Source organism: Aristolochia californica, unplaced genomic scaffold (genome assembly GCF_029961685.1).
Source record: "Aristolochia californica isolate CCGP_79_NKW_82.1479 unplaced genomic scaffold, dmAriCali1.0.hap1 SCAF_6, whole genome shotgun sequence".
Classification (NCBI taxonomy): domain Eukaryota; kingdom Viridiplantae; phylum Streptophyta; class Magnoliopsida; order Piperales; family Aristolochiaceae; genus Aristolochia; species Aristolochia californica.
In genome coordinates, this window is record NW_027182257.1 from 43,290,405 (window position 1) to 43,309,470 (window position 19,066).

Genomic DNA, 19,066 nt, shown 5'->3' on the forward strand with positions numbered 1-19,066 from the left:
AAGCCGTAACGAGCTTGTAAAAAAACGAGTTTTTTTCGTGCCGAATTGCTGTACCATGTTTATCGCATCTAATTCTATCTTCCACTCGGCCGAACTCAAGCATATGGACCGGAGAAAAGAAATTTGACCTTTATTTCAATACAGAATCGGGGTCTTGAGTCAGGGTTGGCACTGAGCCGACGTTGGCCTAAGACCCTCCCTCTCTCTCTTTCAGTCCCAGCTTCACTGCCGTTCAGCCCTAATTCACTCCAGCCGTTAAGCAGTTCCTCCTTCCGCTGTAGCCTCTCGGCTCCGCCCTTTCTCGCAGCCGTCCGAACAGCCGGCCACCCAATAGGTAACCTCATCTTCTCCCTGTTATTTTCCTTATTCTCCTTCTTCTTCTTTTCTTCCCCCTCTAATCCTTCCGACGTTGGCGATACTCGATTCAACGAGTCTTACAGGAGAGAGTAAAGGAAGGGGAAGGAGTGTTTTTTTTTTTGCTCCCTCGTTGTTTCTTCTTCTTCTCTGTTCAGTTTTTGGGAACAGCTAAACCCATAAAAAAAACTAAGATAATTTCTCTGATGAATTAAATTAATTGGTCGTCTTACTCGTTCAGTGGATCAATTTCTTCATTCTGGTGATGATCTGAATTTTCTTTCTTGATAGATAAATGGAGCGTTAAATTCCTTATTTTCATTGATGATCTTTCCCCCATTTGGCGTTCCTCTCATTCTCCTTTCTTAAGGTCCTTGGGATCGTTTTACTAACAAGTTGTAATCATGGTCATTATACTAAGTGACCAGCTTCATAATAAATGACTCCAGTGAGTTTTCTTTTATTTTTATTTTTCTGTGTGTTTGTGTGTTCTTTGAGGGATGATTTGGCCCGACCTGGAGATCGCTGAAAAATGCTCGAGCCGAACCGAGCTCGAGCCTAGGTCTTAGGGGTCGAGTCGAGCTTACATGAGTTCGGCTCGCTTGGCTCGGCTCGATGCTACCCCTTACATGAAGAGGATTCATTTGTAATGAGAAAATGAGTCGATTTGACTAGGCCAATCAAGGCGCTATTTTCTTAGAAGCACTAACATGTTTTCACTCTTTCCTGGACCTCAATATCTAGATGCTAAGATCTTTTTTGATGTGTACTTAAGACCTCATATGTATTCATAAAGGAATTTAGTTATATATATATATGCTCTGATTTTATGCTGTTTCCATATATGTTTTGTTCTTAACAGCAGAATTAAAATAAGAATACTTCATCATGTGTTTGCCTATCTGATATTGGCATAGTTTCTATAAGCTCTGTGAGCTTTTTAGGCCTATTTCTGGATCAACAATAAATTTGAAACGATATACATCCCCATGGTTCATCTATAAGGTAGTTGTTTTCCAAAGGGTCTGCCCATTCTGTAAAATGTAATACTGAGGAAGAAACTATTCTCTCCATTGTCTGTACAACTGTAACTCTATGTTAGATGTGGTGGACTCTTTATGATGTGTAGGAAGGAGAAAATCATCCACATGCACAACATGCAGCTAGGGCTGGGCTCTGTGAAACCCGACTCGACACGAACCAAAAACCTCGGGTTTGGGTTTTGGGTTTTGGGTTTCACCCCACAGGTCGGGGAAAGAAAACCTGCTGGGTTTTGAGTTGGGGACGGATTTCTCCAAACCTGACCCACGGGACGAGATGGGGATATAAAATGGTATAAGAAATAGGTCGGGGATTGGTCAGGTTCACGAGGATGGGGCAGTGATGGGTCGGGTTTAAGTTGGGCTTAAAGGGACAGTGCAGGCATGGTCGGGTTTAAGTTGGGTTTATGGGGATGGGGCAGGGATTGATCGGGTTTAAGTCAGTTTTAATGGGATAGGGTTGTCGGACTGTGATGGGGTCAGGGTCGGGTTTGACATTTTTTATATTTTGGGGTTTAGGTTTCGGGGTCAAGGTTTTGGATTGGGTTTGGGTTTCAGGAAACCCAACCCCGACCCTACCTGTGCCCACCTTTAATTGCAGCAGAGCTGTGACATGATCTTTTAGCTTGTTCTTGCAGCACTGAATCCCAAGTTTAGTGCATTTGAAAGCAAACTGAGGTGAAATCCAACTGGAGTCACTCTACTAGCCTTCTGCCCCAGTGGGAGTAACTCATTTATTCTTGTTTGCTTTAAGTAACCAGAATATCGGCCTGGTTGATGTGGATTTAAGTAGATTTTCAACTGATACGAGCTGGTCAGCTTTAACCAGTGGCTTTGGAGGGAAGCTCAAGTCATTGACATTGCAAGGGTGTGAAAGGTCATACCCAAAAAATTTGTTCATGCTGGCCATATGCCTAATTTCTAAATTGGTAAAAAATTTTGTGTTTATCTATTGCTGCCACTGCATGGAATCTGTGAAAGGATTGTAATAGGAGAATATTTGAGAACAAGTAAATGACATTAGGAGTAGGAGGAATCATTGGGAAAAACATAACATCCTTTTTTTAACTAGCAAATTGCTGGCCAAAAACTAGAAAGCGGTTATAAACTCATTTACTTATCACATTGAAAAGCTTACAGGGTGGTCACCTCCTGTTGGCTGAAACTCAAATTTGATGGTAATTCTTGAGGCTATACTGGCCTGGCTAGTGGGGGTGGAGTCATTCTCGGCAAGTAGTATTCTTCTTGTTTTCTTTGCTCTCTTTAGTCACAATGAGTCCACATAGGCAGAGCTGAGAGATCTCTTACAAGACCTCAAACACTTCATTGGCAAATTTGTGTCAGCTCTTTTTGTTGAAAGGTAACTCTACGGTGGTCATCAGAAAAGAAGGTGCCTCCAAGCCCATCTTTGACATATTTTGATGAGATTGAGCATCTTTATAGATCCTTGACTGTGACATGGAACTACTGGCCCAGATTTGCAAACAGTATTATGGTTTTTTTGGCTAGGGAAGGAGGTAACCTATAACACCTCACTGTTAGCATCTTCCATCCCCTTTGATAGTTTTGTATCTTGTTCCTCTTTCTATTTGGTGGAGCTGTCTTAGTTTATTTATTTTACAGGTGACTACATAAGCAACTTCCTTATGTACTCCTTGCTCTTTTAGGAACTCTTTTAATTCCTACTTCTCTTCTCTAAAAAAAGCTGATACCTAATACACCATGTCTATGTATATTCTGTGAACAATGATACTCTCCTTTCAATATGTGTACTTCACAGAGGATTTCAGTTTCCTTTTTTAGTCATATGAGTATGTCATGATGCTCTGTGTTGTTTTTCATTTTCTTTTAATTTCCAGTAATGTTCATTTTTTTTTTGTGAAGATATATATTAATGACTTTACATATTTGTAGGAGTGGTATGGACAGTCATAAACAGGAAAAAGTTCAAAAATTCGAGGAATTTGTTGACAGCCGCTTAAAGCCAGACCTTGTACGTGCAATTGCCGAAAGGTTCGTGGGAATCTGTCTTCTTTTGCATTCTCTAATTGTTGCGATCAGTTTTTAGTCTTCATACCGTGTTCTACAAGAGTCGGTGCATGACCAGGCTTGCCATTGTAAACGTGTGTTTATGAATGGCACTTGAAACACTTTCTAATTAGTTTTTTCTGATTTTCTGGTGAGTGAACCAAATATGAATGTACCATCCTCCATCCCTGCATCACTGCATCCTTCTCTTGGGGCTGTTGTAGAAGCACTAGGAACAGATTCTCTTGTAGAGTCGGTGCATGTTTGTTGTCTTTAATTTGGTGGGAAGGATGTAGGGATGCTTGAGTGCAACCCATTAAAAAGACCTATATCATGGATTTAGTTTCACAGATAAATGTAGAATGTGAACATAGCGACTCAAAAGTGTAATTCAGTTCTAGAAATTCATACAAGCATTTCAATTTCAATTGTACATTTAGGCACTATACTGGAAGTTGTAATTCAATCACATATAAGCATGCCTGGTAACTTACACATAATATTTATGACAGATTTTTTTTTCAAAAATATTTATGACAGATTTCTTCAAAGTTGATTTGCTTTGCAATGGGAACTTACTTGCTGCATGCTATCTTTACAGGGACAAGATCTTTGAAAAGCAGAAAATTTTGTATCCTTGTGATTTTTGTTTATTATAGTTGTTTATTTCTTTATTTATTTTGTGAATATTGAATGGAGGCCAAGATTTTTTTCATTGGGGATAGGTTGAGATTGAGTTGAACAACTGCAGCTGTTGAAGCTGTACTTTTGAAATATCTACTTCATCTTATTCTTTTTTTGAAATGAACTTCATCTTATTCTTGATGTGCTTCCTTCTTGATTAAACATTTCTAGATAAATTTTTTAGTAATTTGTAGGTAGGATATTATCTATATTACATTGCATATAGAACTCATGTGAGTGAGCTTTCACAGGACGTGTAGCATATAAAAATCTTAGGTGTACCATTTGAAAGGACTACAAGGAGGATTTTCATTTAAAATATTTCATATGTAGGTGATCCTCATGTCAAGGGAGGGTAACTGCTGGTTATATAGATAGCGAGCAATGATATTTTGAGTGAGAGCACCAGAGAACTGAGGACGTAGGAAAAAAGGTGACACATCAAAAAACGTCCTGCCATCAGTGATAAGCAGCAACCAATCAGCCTTCCTGCGAGGAAGACAAATCCTGGATTCCGCCCTCGCTATGCATGAGGTCATGCACCACTACACAAAAAAGGTTATCCATGGAGTAGTTCTTAAACAGGATTTTGACATGGTAAGTTGGTCATTCCTTGACTCCTTACTAAAAAGATGAAATTCCCGGTGAAATGGAGGGTCTGGATACAAAAGTTGCGTATCATCTGTAAAATTCTCTATCCTCAATCAATGGAATGACAAAAAGATATTTCAGTAGTACAAGAGAATTCAGACAAGGAGATCCTCTCTCTCCTTTATTATTCAATGTTGTTAGTGGGCCACTTTGCTTAATGATTTATGCTGGACAAGAACAGGGATGGTTCTTGGGGCTGCAGCAAAGGAAACAGCAGCAAAGATCCCAATTCTACAGTTTGCAGATGAGAGTGTGATGCGATGCGCGTGGGAATTAAAACATATATTAAACATCAAAGCAATACTGAATCTATATGAGATATGTCCAGGTCAAAGCATCAACTCGGAAAATCAGTTATAAGAGGCATTAATCTCAGTGGCTTCATGCAAAATCAAATGGCTCGAATACTTGGCTGCTAACTACTTCAACTCCCGTCAACCTACCTGGGCTTACCATTCTATGGTAAAATATCCAAACATCATTAGCAGCCATTTATAGACAGATGCCAACAAAGATTGGATACATGGAAGGGACAACTACTTTCACAATCAGGCCAGACAACACTAATCAAAGCCACCTTATCAGGCATCCCGATTTATTACCTGTCATTACTATCTTGTCCAGCAAGTGGGTATCAAAGCTAGAAGCACTCTAGCGTAGATTCCTTGGTGTGGCAGCTCAAGTCAGTTCAAGTACCCACTGGTCAAATAGGATAAAGTTTGTTCACATAAAGAGCATGGTGGATTGGGCATCAAAAGAATCAAAGTTATGATTGAGGCGTTTTTAGCAAAGTGGATATGGAGGTATTCCACCGAAAAAGGGGCACTATGGAGACAAATAATTATGCAAAATACAGTGGGAACCCCCAGAATTGGGCTACCACTCAATGGCCCTCTTAGCTCACAATCTCACATTTGGAAATCAATATTGAAATGGAAACGAAAATTGGAGCAGCACCTTAGATTCCATGTTAGAGCTGGATCTTTAGTCAAGTTCTGGACCGATTTTGGGATTGTGGATAGGCCCCCTTGTTTAAAATTCCCAAGGCTCTTCACACTAGCCTGAAACAAACAGATTTCAGTACTGGAATCCAGAGATTCAGACACAAGTTCAAGATGGAATCTAAACCTAAGGAGGAATCTAAATGATCCAGGAGCACAGGAAGCTGTGAAAATACTAGCACTATTGGGGGGCACATTATAGTTCAATAAAGCCTTGCCCCTCAAGACAGTTCTTGGTGGGCTCTTACTACAAATGCCAGATTTCCCCTCCCCCCAAAAACCAGTCTACCAGGTACCAACTTGGTATGGAAGCTTGTGGCTCCATAGAAGGTAATGCAATTCTTATGATCAGCCTCTCATGAAAAGATACTCACCTGTGATGAATTAAGGGGGACAACAGATTGTAAATTCTTTATGCAAGCTATGCAGTGATGTGGAAGAGAGCAGCAATCACATTCTGATGCACTGTTACTTCGGCAGGTCTATTTGGAATGCCATACCTATCAAATATGGCATCCATCTGTGCATGCCTAATTCACTTGGCCACCTCTTCCAACAATGGCTCTGGTGCCCCATAGCCTTCTGTGGGAAGGTCTTATGGAAAGCAGCTTTAGAAGCAATTGCTTGGCACCTATGGCTAGAAAGGAATGATAGAGCATTTGAAGCCAAAAGCTGCTCAGTGGGTGGAGTGATAGAAAAGGTAATCCCCAATGTATTACTATAGGCAAACAGCCTATATGGCTTACCCCCCTTCCCAAGCTCTGTCATTCGAAAGTCATTCAATTCGCTGCCCCTAGACCTTCAGTGCTGACAGAATGGCAACCCCTTCCACCACCCTGGCCTAAACTGAACTTTGAAACCTAGGTCCAGCTGGAGTAGGAGTCTTCAGAAGCAGCCAGGGGCAGATTTTATTGACCTACTCTGCTCCAGCCAATTGCTGCACATCAAATGAAGCAGAATCCATAGCTCTCTTGATAGGCCTAAAGCTTTTCAAGCATCGACTCAGTGGCCTCTAGTCATAGAGGGGGCTTCAGCTTGTTCAGTGGATGGGGAAGCAAAAAGATTTCTGTTCCCTGTAGAAAATTTATGATGAGATTTCTGATGTCCTTTGAGTGGTGCATTGCTTGGAGCAAAGTGCCCAGATCTGCCAACTTGGTTGCAGACAAACTCGCTAAATCCGGAGTCTCCAAAGCTATCCTTTGCACCGGGGTCTCTCTTGATCTTTGAAAAAAAAAAAACCTTGTTCTTGTATCTTATGTTGTATTCTATGATGTATCCTTTGCTGTACTAGTCTTGCTTTAGCCTTCTTAATAAAAGCTTCGCTCCATTTTGAAAAAAAATAGAGATAGCGAGCAAGAAGATCAATAGAGTGGTTTTTATTCTAACCAACATTTCCCAAGTTAAGCTATCTTTCCAATGGCAAAAGTGTTTTGCCATTGGATCTTCGCCAACCAGATTAAAAGGAGATTAGAGGAGAAAACTAGTTAATCTCTTTGGTAAGAAAAATTGAGAAAACATTGTGACTGGACTCAGTTTTACTGAAAAGAATGGTTATTATATTTATTGAAAAATGTAGATTTTTTTGTTGTTGTTTCTCATACACTAGTTTCTATTGCAAACACTTGATGTTTGAAAACTAGTGAAAGAAAAAAAATATCCTTTGAAGCTTATCCAAATGGGAAAAGGTCAATATGTATCTATTTCATATGAGGTTTTCTTACTGGTGCCACTAATCCTCTGTAGTTAATGACCCTCACAATGGAGGGGAGAAATAAAAGGTGATCAGTTTATATGACTCTATGGTCATCTATTGGTGGTTTTTAGGTAGAGATCTTGGGAACAAGCTTCACAGTTGTCAGGGGTATTTTGGGTGCACGGGCAGTTTCCCATGATTGCCATGTTGGTTGGTATTTTGTACTCTGGCCCATTCATTTAAAAAATAAATACTTTCATCATTTAAAGGTGGACTTTTTTAAAATTATGTGCCTGCCCAACTTTACATCAAGTTCCCTCTTAACTTTTGTTTTTGATAACGGAAAAAAGAACTTTTAGATTATTGCAGTTGGTTGTCATTATTTCCCAAGTAAGTGGCTCTTTACAAAGTCATTTGTATACATTGTTTCCAAATATTTTATCCTAATGATGTGAAATAAGGTTTATGTAACTGAATAAATTTTGGGACCACTGAAAGTTCGGGGTTTATTGGCTGTCTGGGTATTTAGTACTGGTCTCGTTGTTGCTTGACCGTGTCCATATTTTATAGCTCAGATTTGAAAAAGAATATTGAGACCTTGGAGAAAAATGGAGTTACTAGCCTCCGTTCGTCGGTCAATCTTGGTTCAGAAGTCTACATGCAAGCTGATGTGTATGTCTCCTATGCCCTACTATAGCAAGCTAGAGGGACGAGTTCTTTATCTATGTGCTAGTTCAACCTTCTTGAAGCCGTTATCATATGTGTTTTGGTTTAGAAAAAATCAGTTGCTACGTGTTTCATTTCCCTTTTTAATCAAATTTTAATTGTCTTGTTTTTCCTGTAAAACATGTGAATTGCTTTAATCTTGCTTCATAGAGCTAGTTTGTTGGGTTACTGTTTGCAATTTTCTTTGTTACATGAGAGTTATGATAAGCTGTTCTGTTTTCTTTCTTGAAATTATTTGAATCAGAATCATGGAAATATTACATTGGTTGTCAGCAAGCTATACTATTTGGTTTACTTTTTCTTCTTTTTATGCTCACAGGCCAGATACACGTCATATATTTGTAGATGTAGGCATGGGATTTCATGTGGAGTTTACATGGTCTGAAGCCTTGGAATTCATTACAGTAAAGCAAGCAAGATTAGACAAGTAAATTTCTCTCTTGCTACTTTGCATGTATTTAGTCTTAATTTCTTGTGTTTCTATTTGCTCAAGTTGGGTCCATGTTCATTATTCCCCTCTTCTTCAGGAGCTTTGTCAATGATAATTTCTCTCATTGTTATAAAAAAAGTCGGGTCAAGTCCATCACTAAATAGCTAGGATAGCTTTAATCCTGTATCGTTGTGGGATTCTTAACAATACCCCTTGTGCATGGGCCTTCTTTATGGCTGATTTATGCTCGTTTACCATGTGAAAATTTTCAGGTGGGGTCTATGTAATCTCAAATCAAAGTATCTAATTGAAGTTAAAGTCTGATTTTATTTTGAGATTATCCTAACTCTATTAAAAATAACAGGACAATTTCAAAATAACTACAATAGTTTCAAAGTTTGTAGCGATTTATGACCGGCCAAAACCTCTCTCTTCTACCCTCCTTTTCACCATCTTAACTGATATTCTAATGTACGTGAGAGAAACATGTTACCTCCATTTTGTATTGATTGGTTTAATCCTATATATACTGTACACAGATAGGCACCATCTTTGCTCATTGAGTGATAAGTGACTTGCACTAGAACCTAGTATTTGTTGATTCATTGGTTTTGGTGGTGCTTAGTGTAGATTACACATGGTGACCTAAGAAACTGATTGGCATTAGGGCTGGCCAAGAGCTTTTTAAAGTCACTGTAGATCTTTCATACCTGATATTTGTTTTTTCAATTGAAAGATCCTCTTAAGAAAACAGAAAAAAATTGAAGCATATTGATTGATGGCTGGGAATTATTTTCTTCTGATTCTGCAGGCAGTTAGAAGAGTATACGCATTTAATTGCAAGTATCAAAGCTCAAATCAAAATGGTATGTCACGTAATTTGGAAAACATTTTCTTCTTTCACCTTATTTTTTTTATTTAATTTCACTTGGACATGATTGGGTTTTTATGAGGAACGACTATCGGTGCTGATCAATAAAGGGTGAGCAAGGGTCTGTTTGGAACCCTAAGAAAAGAAAAGAAAATGAGAATTTGATTAATATTATTTTCAAAATTAATTAGTAAAAATGTGATAATAATCAAATTCTCTTTGTTACTAACTATTTTTGGGAATAATAATAGTCAAATTTTTATTTTTATTTTTTTCTTTTCCGGGTTCCAAATAGTCATTACCCGAATTGTAATTAATAAATTTTTTTATTTTCTGATGTTTTCTCTTGGAAAACCTTTTGCTAATGCTTTATGAACATCCAACTGCTTTGTCAGGTTTATGAAGGTATTCGTGAGCTGCTGCAAATTCCTGCTTTGAGTGGGTAATCCTCACCACAAGAACAAACAGCTCAATTTAACCTGTTGTATCCAATTTTTCTTTCTTTTAAGAATGATTTAATTTTATTATAATAATAATATCATTATAAATCGATGAAAATAAGAAATATGTTAAACGAACTGAATTCATGGGAAAATAAATAAATATAACATAGGATTAGGATTATTTATTTTATATTTAACAATTAAATTAAAATTTTGGTATACTTAAGTTTAGATGAATGTGCCATAATTGAAGTGTTTTAACTACTTAATTGCAGTTCTATAAACTAATCACTCTATCATTTGGCTGAGTCCATTAAGATTGATTGTAAAACAAGACTATTTTACATGTTCATGATATCGTGATATGAGGGTTCGTTTGAAACTAGCAGACGTGTTGGAATAGTGATGTTGCGATCGGTCACAGTTGGGTATTTTAGTAAAAAACCCTTTATTGTATTATATTTGTTTTTTTTATAATTTTAAAATTAAAGAAAATAAAAAAAACAAATGAACATTAACACGAATGTTGATAATGAATAAATATAGAATTATCAAATTTAAAATTGATTATATTAAATTAAAAAAATAAAATCCTTGCAATGCTAACTAACCCCTGAATTCGTTCCCCTGCTCGTTGGATCTCAAGTTTTTGTGGGTGGACTGGGTTTCCTGGTTTCGCTGGATCGTCTGTTCTGCCATTAAAATCTCCAGAGTAAAACGAATGCTTCTATTAATAGTAAAAAAATGCTCCCCTTTCTTCGCTATCTCCTACTCTTCTTGTTCTCTCTGTTTTCTCCTATAAATCCTCCTCTTCTCCTCCGTCTCTCTACTCCATGCAGCAACCGAAGAAAACACTATGACCTGTTGATCATCTTTATTGGGTTTGATGATCAATCAGGTCTGGTATTCAATTCATTCTTCGGCGATCTAGCACCAGACCTTGTAGATCACTTCAATCCAACAGAGACGAGCATGGAGTCAACCGGCTGCAAGTTCATAGTGCTCCTCTCGTTCCTCTTCTGCTTGGGCTTAGATGTGATGCCGGTAGCCCGAGCTCACATTGCAGTCATGGACGACGTCTGGACAAAACGAGCAGAGGAGGCGGAGGTGACTGCTTTGGAAGCATATAACCCTTTTCCAGATGAACTCACTCAGGAGACCAATATCGAGGTCCACCAAGCTCTGGATCGCAACAGCACCAGAAGGCATCTGGGACACAGGTACAAAGGCCGTTGCCTGGCCACCAACCCCATTGATAGATGTTGGAGGTGCCAACCCGGTTGGGCTAAGAACAGGAAGAAGCTCGCTCAGTGTGTCTTGGGCTTTGGCCGAAAGACCATGGGCGGCAAGTATGGCAAGATCTACGTCGTCACCGACTCCTCCGACAACGATATGCTGAACCCCAGGCCAGGAACGCTTCGTTATGGAGTTATCCAAGACGAGCCGTTGTGGATCATCTTCGCTAGGGATATGATCATCCGACTGAACCAGGAGCTCATGATCAATAGCTACAAGACCATCGACGCCCGCGGTGCCCACGTCCACATCGCCTACGGCGCCGGCATCACCATCCAGTTCGTACAGCATGTCATCATCCATAACCTTCACATCCACGACATCGTTGTCACCAACGGAGGGATGATAAGGGACTCCACGAACCATTACGGGCTGAGGACTGCCAGCGACGGCGATGGTGTCTCCGTGTTTGGATCTGTAAATGTGTGGCTTGATCACCTCTCCATGTATAGATGCAAGGACGGCCTCATCGATGTCATCGAAGGCTCCACCGCTATCACCATTTCCAACAACCATCTCACCAAACACAACGACGTATGCTTCTAATAATTTGAGATTGAAACGCGATTGAAATCCTACATTGTATGACGGTGGTGGTCGTTGTTGCAGGTGATGTTGATGGGAGCTAGCGACGCCTACTCCAAGGACGCCATCATGCAGGTCACGATTGCATTCAATCACTTCGGAAAGGGCCTGATCCAGAGAATGCCAAGGTAAACCAGACGATCGATCTAGTATCCTTCATGGTTAATTTGTTTGATGATTTTTTTATTTTATTTTCTGTAACTATCTTGGTTCGAAATGCCATAACAGATGCCGCTGGGGATTCTTCCATGTCTTGAACAATGATTACACCCACTGGATCATGTATGCCGTCGGCGGAAGCAAACACCCCACCATCATCAGCCAGGGCAACCGATACATCGCTCCCCCAGACTTGGCGGCCAAGGAGGTGACAAAGAGAGACTACGCGTCGGAGAGCGAATGGAAGCAGTGGACGTGGAGATCAGAAGGAGACCTGCTCATGAACGGTGCTTTCTTCCGTCAATCTGGTGCTTTGAGGAACAGCCGCCACTTCTCCAGCCAGGACTTCATCAAAGCCAAGCCAGGGAGCTACGCTCCGAGACTCACCCGCTTTGCCGGTACAATCGTATGTAAAGTAGGATGTCCCTGCTAATCCATGCATTCTGTCTAATTTGGTTCAGAGAGAAGAAGACGAGAGAGAGATCCAGAGAGCGGAAGACTATCACGAACACGAACTGATCATCTTTGATTCATTTTTTTATTCATTCCACTAAAATTATAATTACTTTTTGTTGTCACTGGATCGTTCACAATCAATTCTTCAATTTTCAAGTAGACGTTTTTGAGGCTCCAACAGATCATTCATTCACTGTTTCCAATTTTCCGTCACCTGGATTTTTCATACGGACGATAACAACGAAGCCGGATGATACCCACCAAAATGGCATAATCACGATTGATTATTGACCCAAGTTTTGAGTTTTGATTAAAAAATTTATTTTTATATACGGATTTTTTTAAGTAACCAATATTTAACAAATTTATCCAATTTATAAACTTAATTAGAAAAATATCCAATTTTAAGAGGTCAATTTGCCACATCATCATTAACTGCCACCTTGGTGCCATGTCAGCAACATGAGTTTAAGTATTTTAATATATTTCTTATTTTTACATAGGGACTACAATAACAATTTTAGAAATTTAATTACGAAAATATCCAATTTTGATGGGTCAAAACACCACTCCAAATAGCGAATTTACCACATCATCATTGACTGTCACCATGGTGCTTTTTCTTGTGTCACGTTGGCGGTCTCGGCTAATGTGGCTCGTTGACTATCAAGCGTGGCAAGTCAATATTTTGACCTAGTCAAAATTGGGTTTTGATGAATAAATTTAGAAGATGGGTATTTTACTATTTTTTTAAATGGGTATTTCTCCAAAATTATTTTTATATATTTAATCAATACCAATTTTAAAATAGGTACAATGGAAAATTTTAATACAAATAATGAAGTAAATCAAAGAAATACAAACACAAAAAATAATGAAAAAAACAAGAAAAATAAGATCACAGGCTTTTACCTATAGGCATGTGGGTGTGACAATAATCTAACACTGAAATATATTTATTATTTTGAAGTGGGCAGTCATTTTGGAATAGATATTGAATAAATTCAACAAAATATTTAAACCCGTTTCATGAGGAGTACTCAGAGTAGTCCCACATCTAAAATATGTTTTGATTTTATTGAGTTTTAAAATTTATTAGTTTAGGTAGTAGGGCTTATTTGAGGGTTAATTAGTCCCATGATCTCGAAGCATATTTAATACATCATTTTTTGATTTGGTTGCACTATCATAGAAGGCTTTTAAGTGACTAGAAATTTATTAATTAATGGAAATTTTCAAGTAAGAGCTCTGATGGTGGAGGCTACTGACTTTGGGAAACTTAATTAACAAAACGTTTCAATGTTGCAATATGTGACTTTTGTGAAATTGGGTCCAAGGTTTATCCCAAAATGATTAGTCAAATTAGAAATCTTATTTCCTACTAATGAATCCACGTCTCGAAGAATATTTCATACGTCATTTTTTCCCACCACTAATCTAGAGGTTGATTTAGTAATACCATATACACAATCCAAGGGATTTATATGAGCCAAAGGGTAGCACTCTCCTAGAAGGCTCTTATGTGACTGGAAATCTCTTAAATAATGGAAATTTTCAAGTAAGAGCTCTGGCTGTGGAGACTACCCACATTGGCAAATTTAATTAGCAAAACGTTTCAATGTTGCAATATGTGACTTTAGTGAAGTTGGGTCCAAGGTTTATCCCAAAATGATTAGTCAAATTAGAAATCTTATTTCCAACTAATGATTCCACGTCTCGAAGCATATTTAATACGTCATTTTTTGCCACCACTAATCTAGAGGTTGATTTAGTAATACCATATTTACAATCCAAGGGATTCATATGAGCCAAAGGGTAGCACTCTCCTTGAAGGCTCTTATGTGACTGGAAATCTCTTAATTAATGAAAATTTTCAAGTAAGAACTCTGGTGGTGGAGACTACGCACATTGGCAAATTTAATTAACAAAATGTTTCGATGTTGCAGTATGTGACTTTAGTGAAGTTGGGTCCAAGGTTTATCCTAAAATGATTAGTCAAATTAGAAATCTTATTTCCAACTAATGAATCCACGGCTCGAAGCATATTTAATACGTCATTTTTTGCCACCACTAATCTAGAGGTTGATTTAGTAATACCATATATACAATCCAAGGGATTCATATGAGCCAAAGGGTAGCACTCTCCTTTAAGGCTCTTATGTGACTGGAAATCTCTTAATTAATGGAAATTTTCAAGTAAGAGCTCTGGCTGTGGAGACTACCCACATTGGCAAATTTAATTAACAAAATGTTTCAATGTTGCAGTATGTGACTTTTGTGAAGTTGGGTCCAAGGTTTATCCCAAAATGATTAGTCAAATTAGAAATCTTATTTCCTACCAATGAATCCAAGTCCCATTCTATTATAACTTTAAACACATAAATTTTCTACATAATCAACATTCCTACATGATCTTGATCAAGCTAATTATCACTAATCGTGTTACGTAAAAACGCTTTGTAGTTTTCGGTTTAATTCAATTCACTCCCCACTTGAGTTGCCATTCGAATGGCAAAATTATCTTATGGAGACTGTAAATGAGTAAAGATAAAAATTAGATGATAGAATGAGTAATCAGATAAATTACTGACAAAAATGAGTACTAATTTTAGTTGGTTTTGAGGATTACAAAGATTAATTAGGTCAAAATTAGTGTAAATTATGAAGAACCACGGTCTGTAATTAGCAATTAGAAAGAGAGGACGGTCTCAATTTCAGACAAAGAACGTCTCTCAACGGCTTTGAATCTCTCTTCCTCCTTCCTCGCCTCCTTCTTCTCTCTCTTTTTCCGTCCTCGTTTGATCGACTCAGTAATTCCCCCCTACAAAAACCAGAAACCTCTCTCACCTTCAAATCCCAAACTCCTCTGTTGTAAGCCAAGCCTAGAATTATGCTCTGAGGAGCTTCAGGTTCTCCTGGTTGGGTCTGGTATTCTTTGCTGAAGTTGAAATCGCTTATCAGTGGCCTCCATACCTCTCCTTATTGCCACGACCCAACAATAAAGAGCAAACAAAGAAGAAAACCCCGAAAAAAAAAAGGATTATGAAAGAAGGAAAAACAGACGAATTGCAATCCGTGATCAAGATGAAGTTGCTGCTTTCTATCGTCTTCTCTCTGGGTTTGTGTCTGCTGCCGGCATGCCGGGCTCACATGGGAGAAATGGACGACGTGTGGGCGGAGAGAGCAAAGGAGGCTCGAGCTTCTGCTCTGGAGGCGTACCACCCGTACCCGGACGAAGTGAACGATGATACCAACGTGATGGTCCATCAGGCGATGGACAAGAACAGCACCAGGAGGGAACTGAAGAAGTACTCTGGTCCCTGCTTGGCCACCAACCCCATCGATCGCTGCTGGAGGTGCCGCCCCGACTGGAACAAAAATCGTAAGCTGCTCGCCAAGTGCGCCCTGGGTTTCGGCCGGAATACTGTCGGCGGCAAGTTCGGTAACTTCTATGTCGTCACCGACGCCTCCGACAACGACTTGGTGAAGCCCAAGCCGGGGACTCTCCGTCATGCCGTCATCCAAGACGAGCCGCTGTGGATCATTTTTGCTCGGGACATGATCATTCGGCTCAACGAGGAGATGATCATGAACGGCCACAAGACGATCGACGCCCGCGGGTTCAACGTGCATATCGCGCATGGCGCCGGCATCACCATTCAGTACGTGAAGAACGTCATCGTGCACGGCCTCCATATCCACGATATCGGCGTCGGGTCTGGAGGGATGATCAGGGACTCTCCCACCCATTACGGATTCCGAACAGCCAGTGATGGCGATGGCGTCTCCATTTTCGGCTCCACCAATGTATGGGTTGATCACCTCTCCATGTCTAACTGCAAAGACGGTCTCATCGACGCAATTGAGGGCTCCACGGCCCTCACTATCTCCAACAATCACTTCACCAACCACAACGAGGTATGATCCGCGTACAATACACAACAAAGAAAAGATAAACAGAGGAGAACCCTTGGAAATCTCTCTAATGGAGGCAATGTTGCAGGTGATGCTGATGGGTGCAAGCGACGCCAATTCTGCAGACGCCATCATGCAGGTCACATTCGCATTCAACCACTTCGGAAGGGGTCTGATCCAGAGAATGCCCAGGTAACGAACCAGATGATGAGCTTCTTTTTAGGGTTTCTGTCATTTTGTTCTGCAACTAGTGATTCCAACTTTGATAACAGATGCCGTTGGGGATTCTTCCACGTCTTGAACAACGACTACACCCACTGGCTGATGTACGCTGTGGGTGGAAGCAAGCATCCCACCATCATCAGCCAGGGGAACCGATTCATTGCTCCCCCTGATAACTGTGCCAAGCAAGTAACAAAGAGGGACTACGCGCCGGAGAGCGAATGGAAGAAGTGGACATGGAGATCGGAAGGAGATCTGTTCATGAACGGCGCTTTCTTCGTCCAATCTGGGTCTCCAAGGAACAAGAACGAGTTCTCAAGGCAAGACTTCATCAACGCCAAGCCTGGATCCTACGTCGGAAGGCTCACCCGCTTCGCCGGCTCATTGACCTGCAAGGTCGGACTTCCCTGCTAATTCGTTTCTTTTTGTGTTGAGATCATCTTCGTCCGTAAGGACTCAACGTAGATAGTAGAAAGATCAGAATGAGAACGATGACTGCTCTCAACCCTTGATCTAAGAGAATATCGAATGCGCGAGAAAGAGAGAGAGAGAGAGAGAGGCGTGAGTAGCATCAGAATTATATAAAAGAAATGTATGCCAGAACTCAACTGGTTTTTGTTTTATTAGCTACAATTAGCTCTTCAGGTGTTCTTCTTTTGGAGGATGAGTGTGAGTTACTCTCAGAACCTTAGAAATGAAGAATTGTAATTTCATCTCCTTGATGAAACTTCTGAAACCATGAGCAATTTGCTTGTTTCAAACCCTAAATTGATTTTTTTTTTAACTTGTCTACAGTTATCTGTCTACAATGTTCTTCAAAACCATTCGATTATTCAATTGGTGAGATTGTGATATGTGACAGTGGTGGAGCCAAGTCTTCTACCATGCCTTGGATCATGCAAACCATATTATACCATATGGAGCTCTTGTAGGCTCCATGTGTCATTTATGTGCCAACTCCTTTGCTTGTATAGTGCTTAAGTAGCATTTTCCTTTAATTTGGTTAGTGGCTTTGTGCAATCGACTTTATTTTGACCGTTGATGGGGCTTTAATCATAAAACTCGATTAAGATTTTGACAATTGGCGGACTTCTTGATTAAATCTCCATAGTTTAATTGGAAGGAGCTTCAACTTTGACCATTGGTGGACTAGTGATCAAGTTTCTTCGACATTGGTCGTTGATCCACATCGTCTATTAGGGTTTTAATTTTGACAATCAAATTTCTAGGCTCACATACAACCTATGTTATTTTAAAGGTTTTTGTGATAGTTGCATTCAGAACTAGAGCAATCCTTGCACATTCTAGTTATAAACCTATGAATAATCCAAAAGGCTTCCAAGATGGCAATGGTTAATGGATAGAATGAGTAAAAGAAAATTCAATTACCGATTTTAATAATCCAAAACATATTTTTTAAATTTATCTGGTTTATTTAGAATAGGTAATAGATGCTTAATTTATCTTATATATAAAAATTAAAATATAAAATGTAAAATCACAATAAATTAAATTATATACCCAAATACAAAAGAACATAAAACAATTTAAAATATATCAAAATATGAATTAAGCATATCACTAAGTTATCTTTAGCTAAATTCCTCAAGTAATCCTCTATGTACGTACAAACTTTTTTTTCCTTATATACTTACAATTACGAAAATTATATATCAGTCTTGGCGACTTTTGGGTATTCAGGCAATTAGAATTGAAATAACCTTTACTCGTATTTGCTAAATCCTTGTAATTATATTGCATAAATACTCTTATTCCTTATGTTTTCTTTTTTAATGAATGAGAAAATATTAGATCAAATATTCTAATAAAATTGTTACCCTTACATGTGAAGGTGGCTAGGATATTCACATTGACCATCATTAGGGGTGGCATCGAATCAAGCCGAAACCGAACCTACCTAAGTTCGAGCTGAGTTTGATTTAAATATTTCGAACTTGAGTTCAACCCGAGCCTAGCCTTGAGCCTAAAATTGTAATCGAGTTCGAGCCCAATAATTTTAACCATGTTCGAGTTCGAGCCAAGTTCGATCTCACACCTACATTTAAAACTTTGCATAAAATATATGTCAAATAAACTATATATAAAATTATGCATACATTTTACATAAAAATGGGCAAAGCCTGTGCTGCACATGGAGTGCAAGCAACAGACACCCTAGGTAGGGAACATGGGAAGATGGATTTTACTGATCTTTCTACTCTCTGGCTTTGGTCTTTGCTCGAAAGATGTGAAGAAACAATCAAAGACTTAAAAGCATCTGTGATAGAGGAGCTAGTATTGAGATTAGCAGATCACAAAAAGCCTTTTGAAGTGAACATTGACTCATTAGAATACGCGATCATTACTACCCAGAACGAAATTTCAGTCGAAAGTAGGATAACTACATACGGTATATATCATCACAATGTTCCAATAATAATGTACCTAATCACATGTTTGCATGTACCAAAGTGATGAAAAGTAAGTTAATATTTCAGAATAAAAAGGTATT

The 19,066-nt window shown here is 39.1% G+C and overlaps 3 protein-coding genes across 4 annotated transcripts; all 3 read left to right on the plus strand.

Moving 5' to 3' along the window:
* Positions 1-90: 90 nt before the first annotated feature.
* On the plus strand, positions 91-10,041 carry LOC137934076 (uncharacterized). Of its 2 annotated transcripts, none has more exons than XM_068778290.1 (7): positions 91-334; positions 3,309-3,407; positions 4,024-4,053; positions 8,022-8,123; positions 8,497-8,604; positions 9,419-9,473; positions 9,874-10,041. In XM_068778290.1, exons 2-7 carry the CDS (start codon positions 3,316-3,318, stop codon positions 9,922-9,924), a joined length of 438 nt encoding a protein of 145 aa, XP_068634391.1. In that variant the 5' UTR covers positions 91-334; positions 3,309-3,315; the 3' UTR covers positions 9,925-10,041. The 2 variants fall into 2 exon arrangements, with proteins under 2 accessions (XP_068634391.1, XP_068634390.1); XM_068778289.1 differs by having other exon boundaries at positions 4,024-4,052; positions 8,012-8,123.
* An 852-nt stretch (positions 10,042-10,893) lies between these two features.
* Positions 10,894-12,502, plus strand: LOC137935474 (pectate lyase-like). The gene is made up of 3 exons (XM_068780123.1): positions 10,894-11,751; positions 11,827-11,930; positions 12,031-12,502. Exons 1-3 carry the CDS (start codon positions 10,894-10,896, stop codon positions 12,392-12,394), a joined length of 1,326 nt encoding a protein of 441 aa, XP_068636224.1. The 3' UTR covers positions 12,395-12,502.
* Positions 12,503-15,459: 2,957 nt separating this feature from the next.
* LOC137935475 (pectate lyase-like) lies at positions 15,460-16,968 on the plus strand. The gene is made up of 3 exons (XM_068780124.1): positions 15,460-16,335; positions 16,421-16,524; positions 16,605-16,968. The coding sequence occupies exons 1-3, from the start codon at positions 15,460-15,462 to the stop codon at positions 16,966-16,968; spliced, it is 1,344 nt and encodes a 447-aa protein (XP_068636225.1).
* Positions 16,969-19,066: the final 2,098 nt, after the last annotated feature.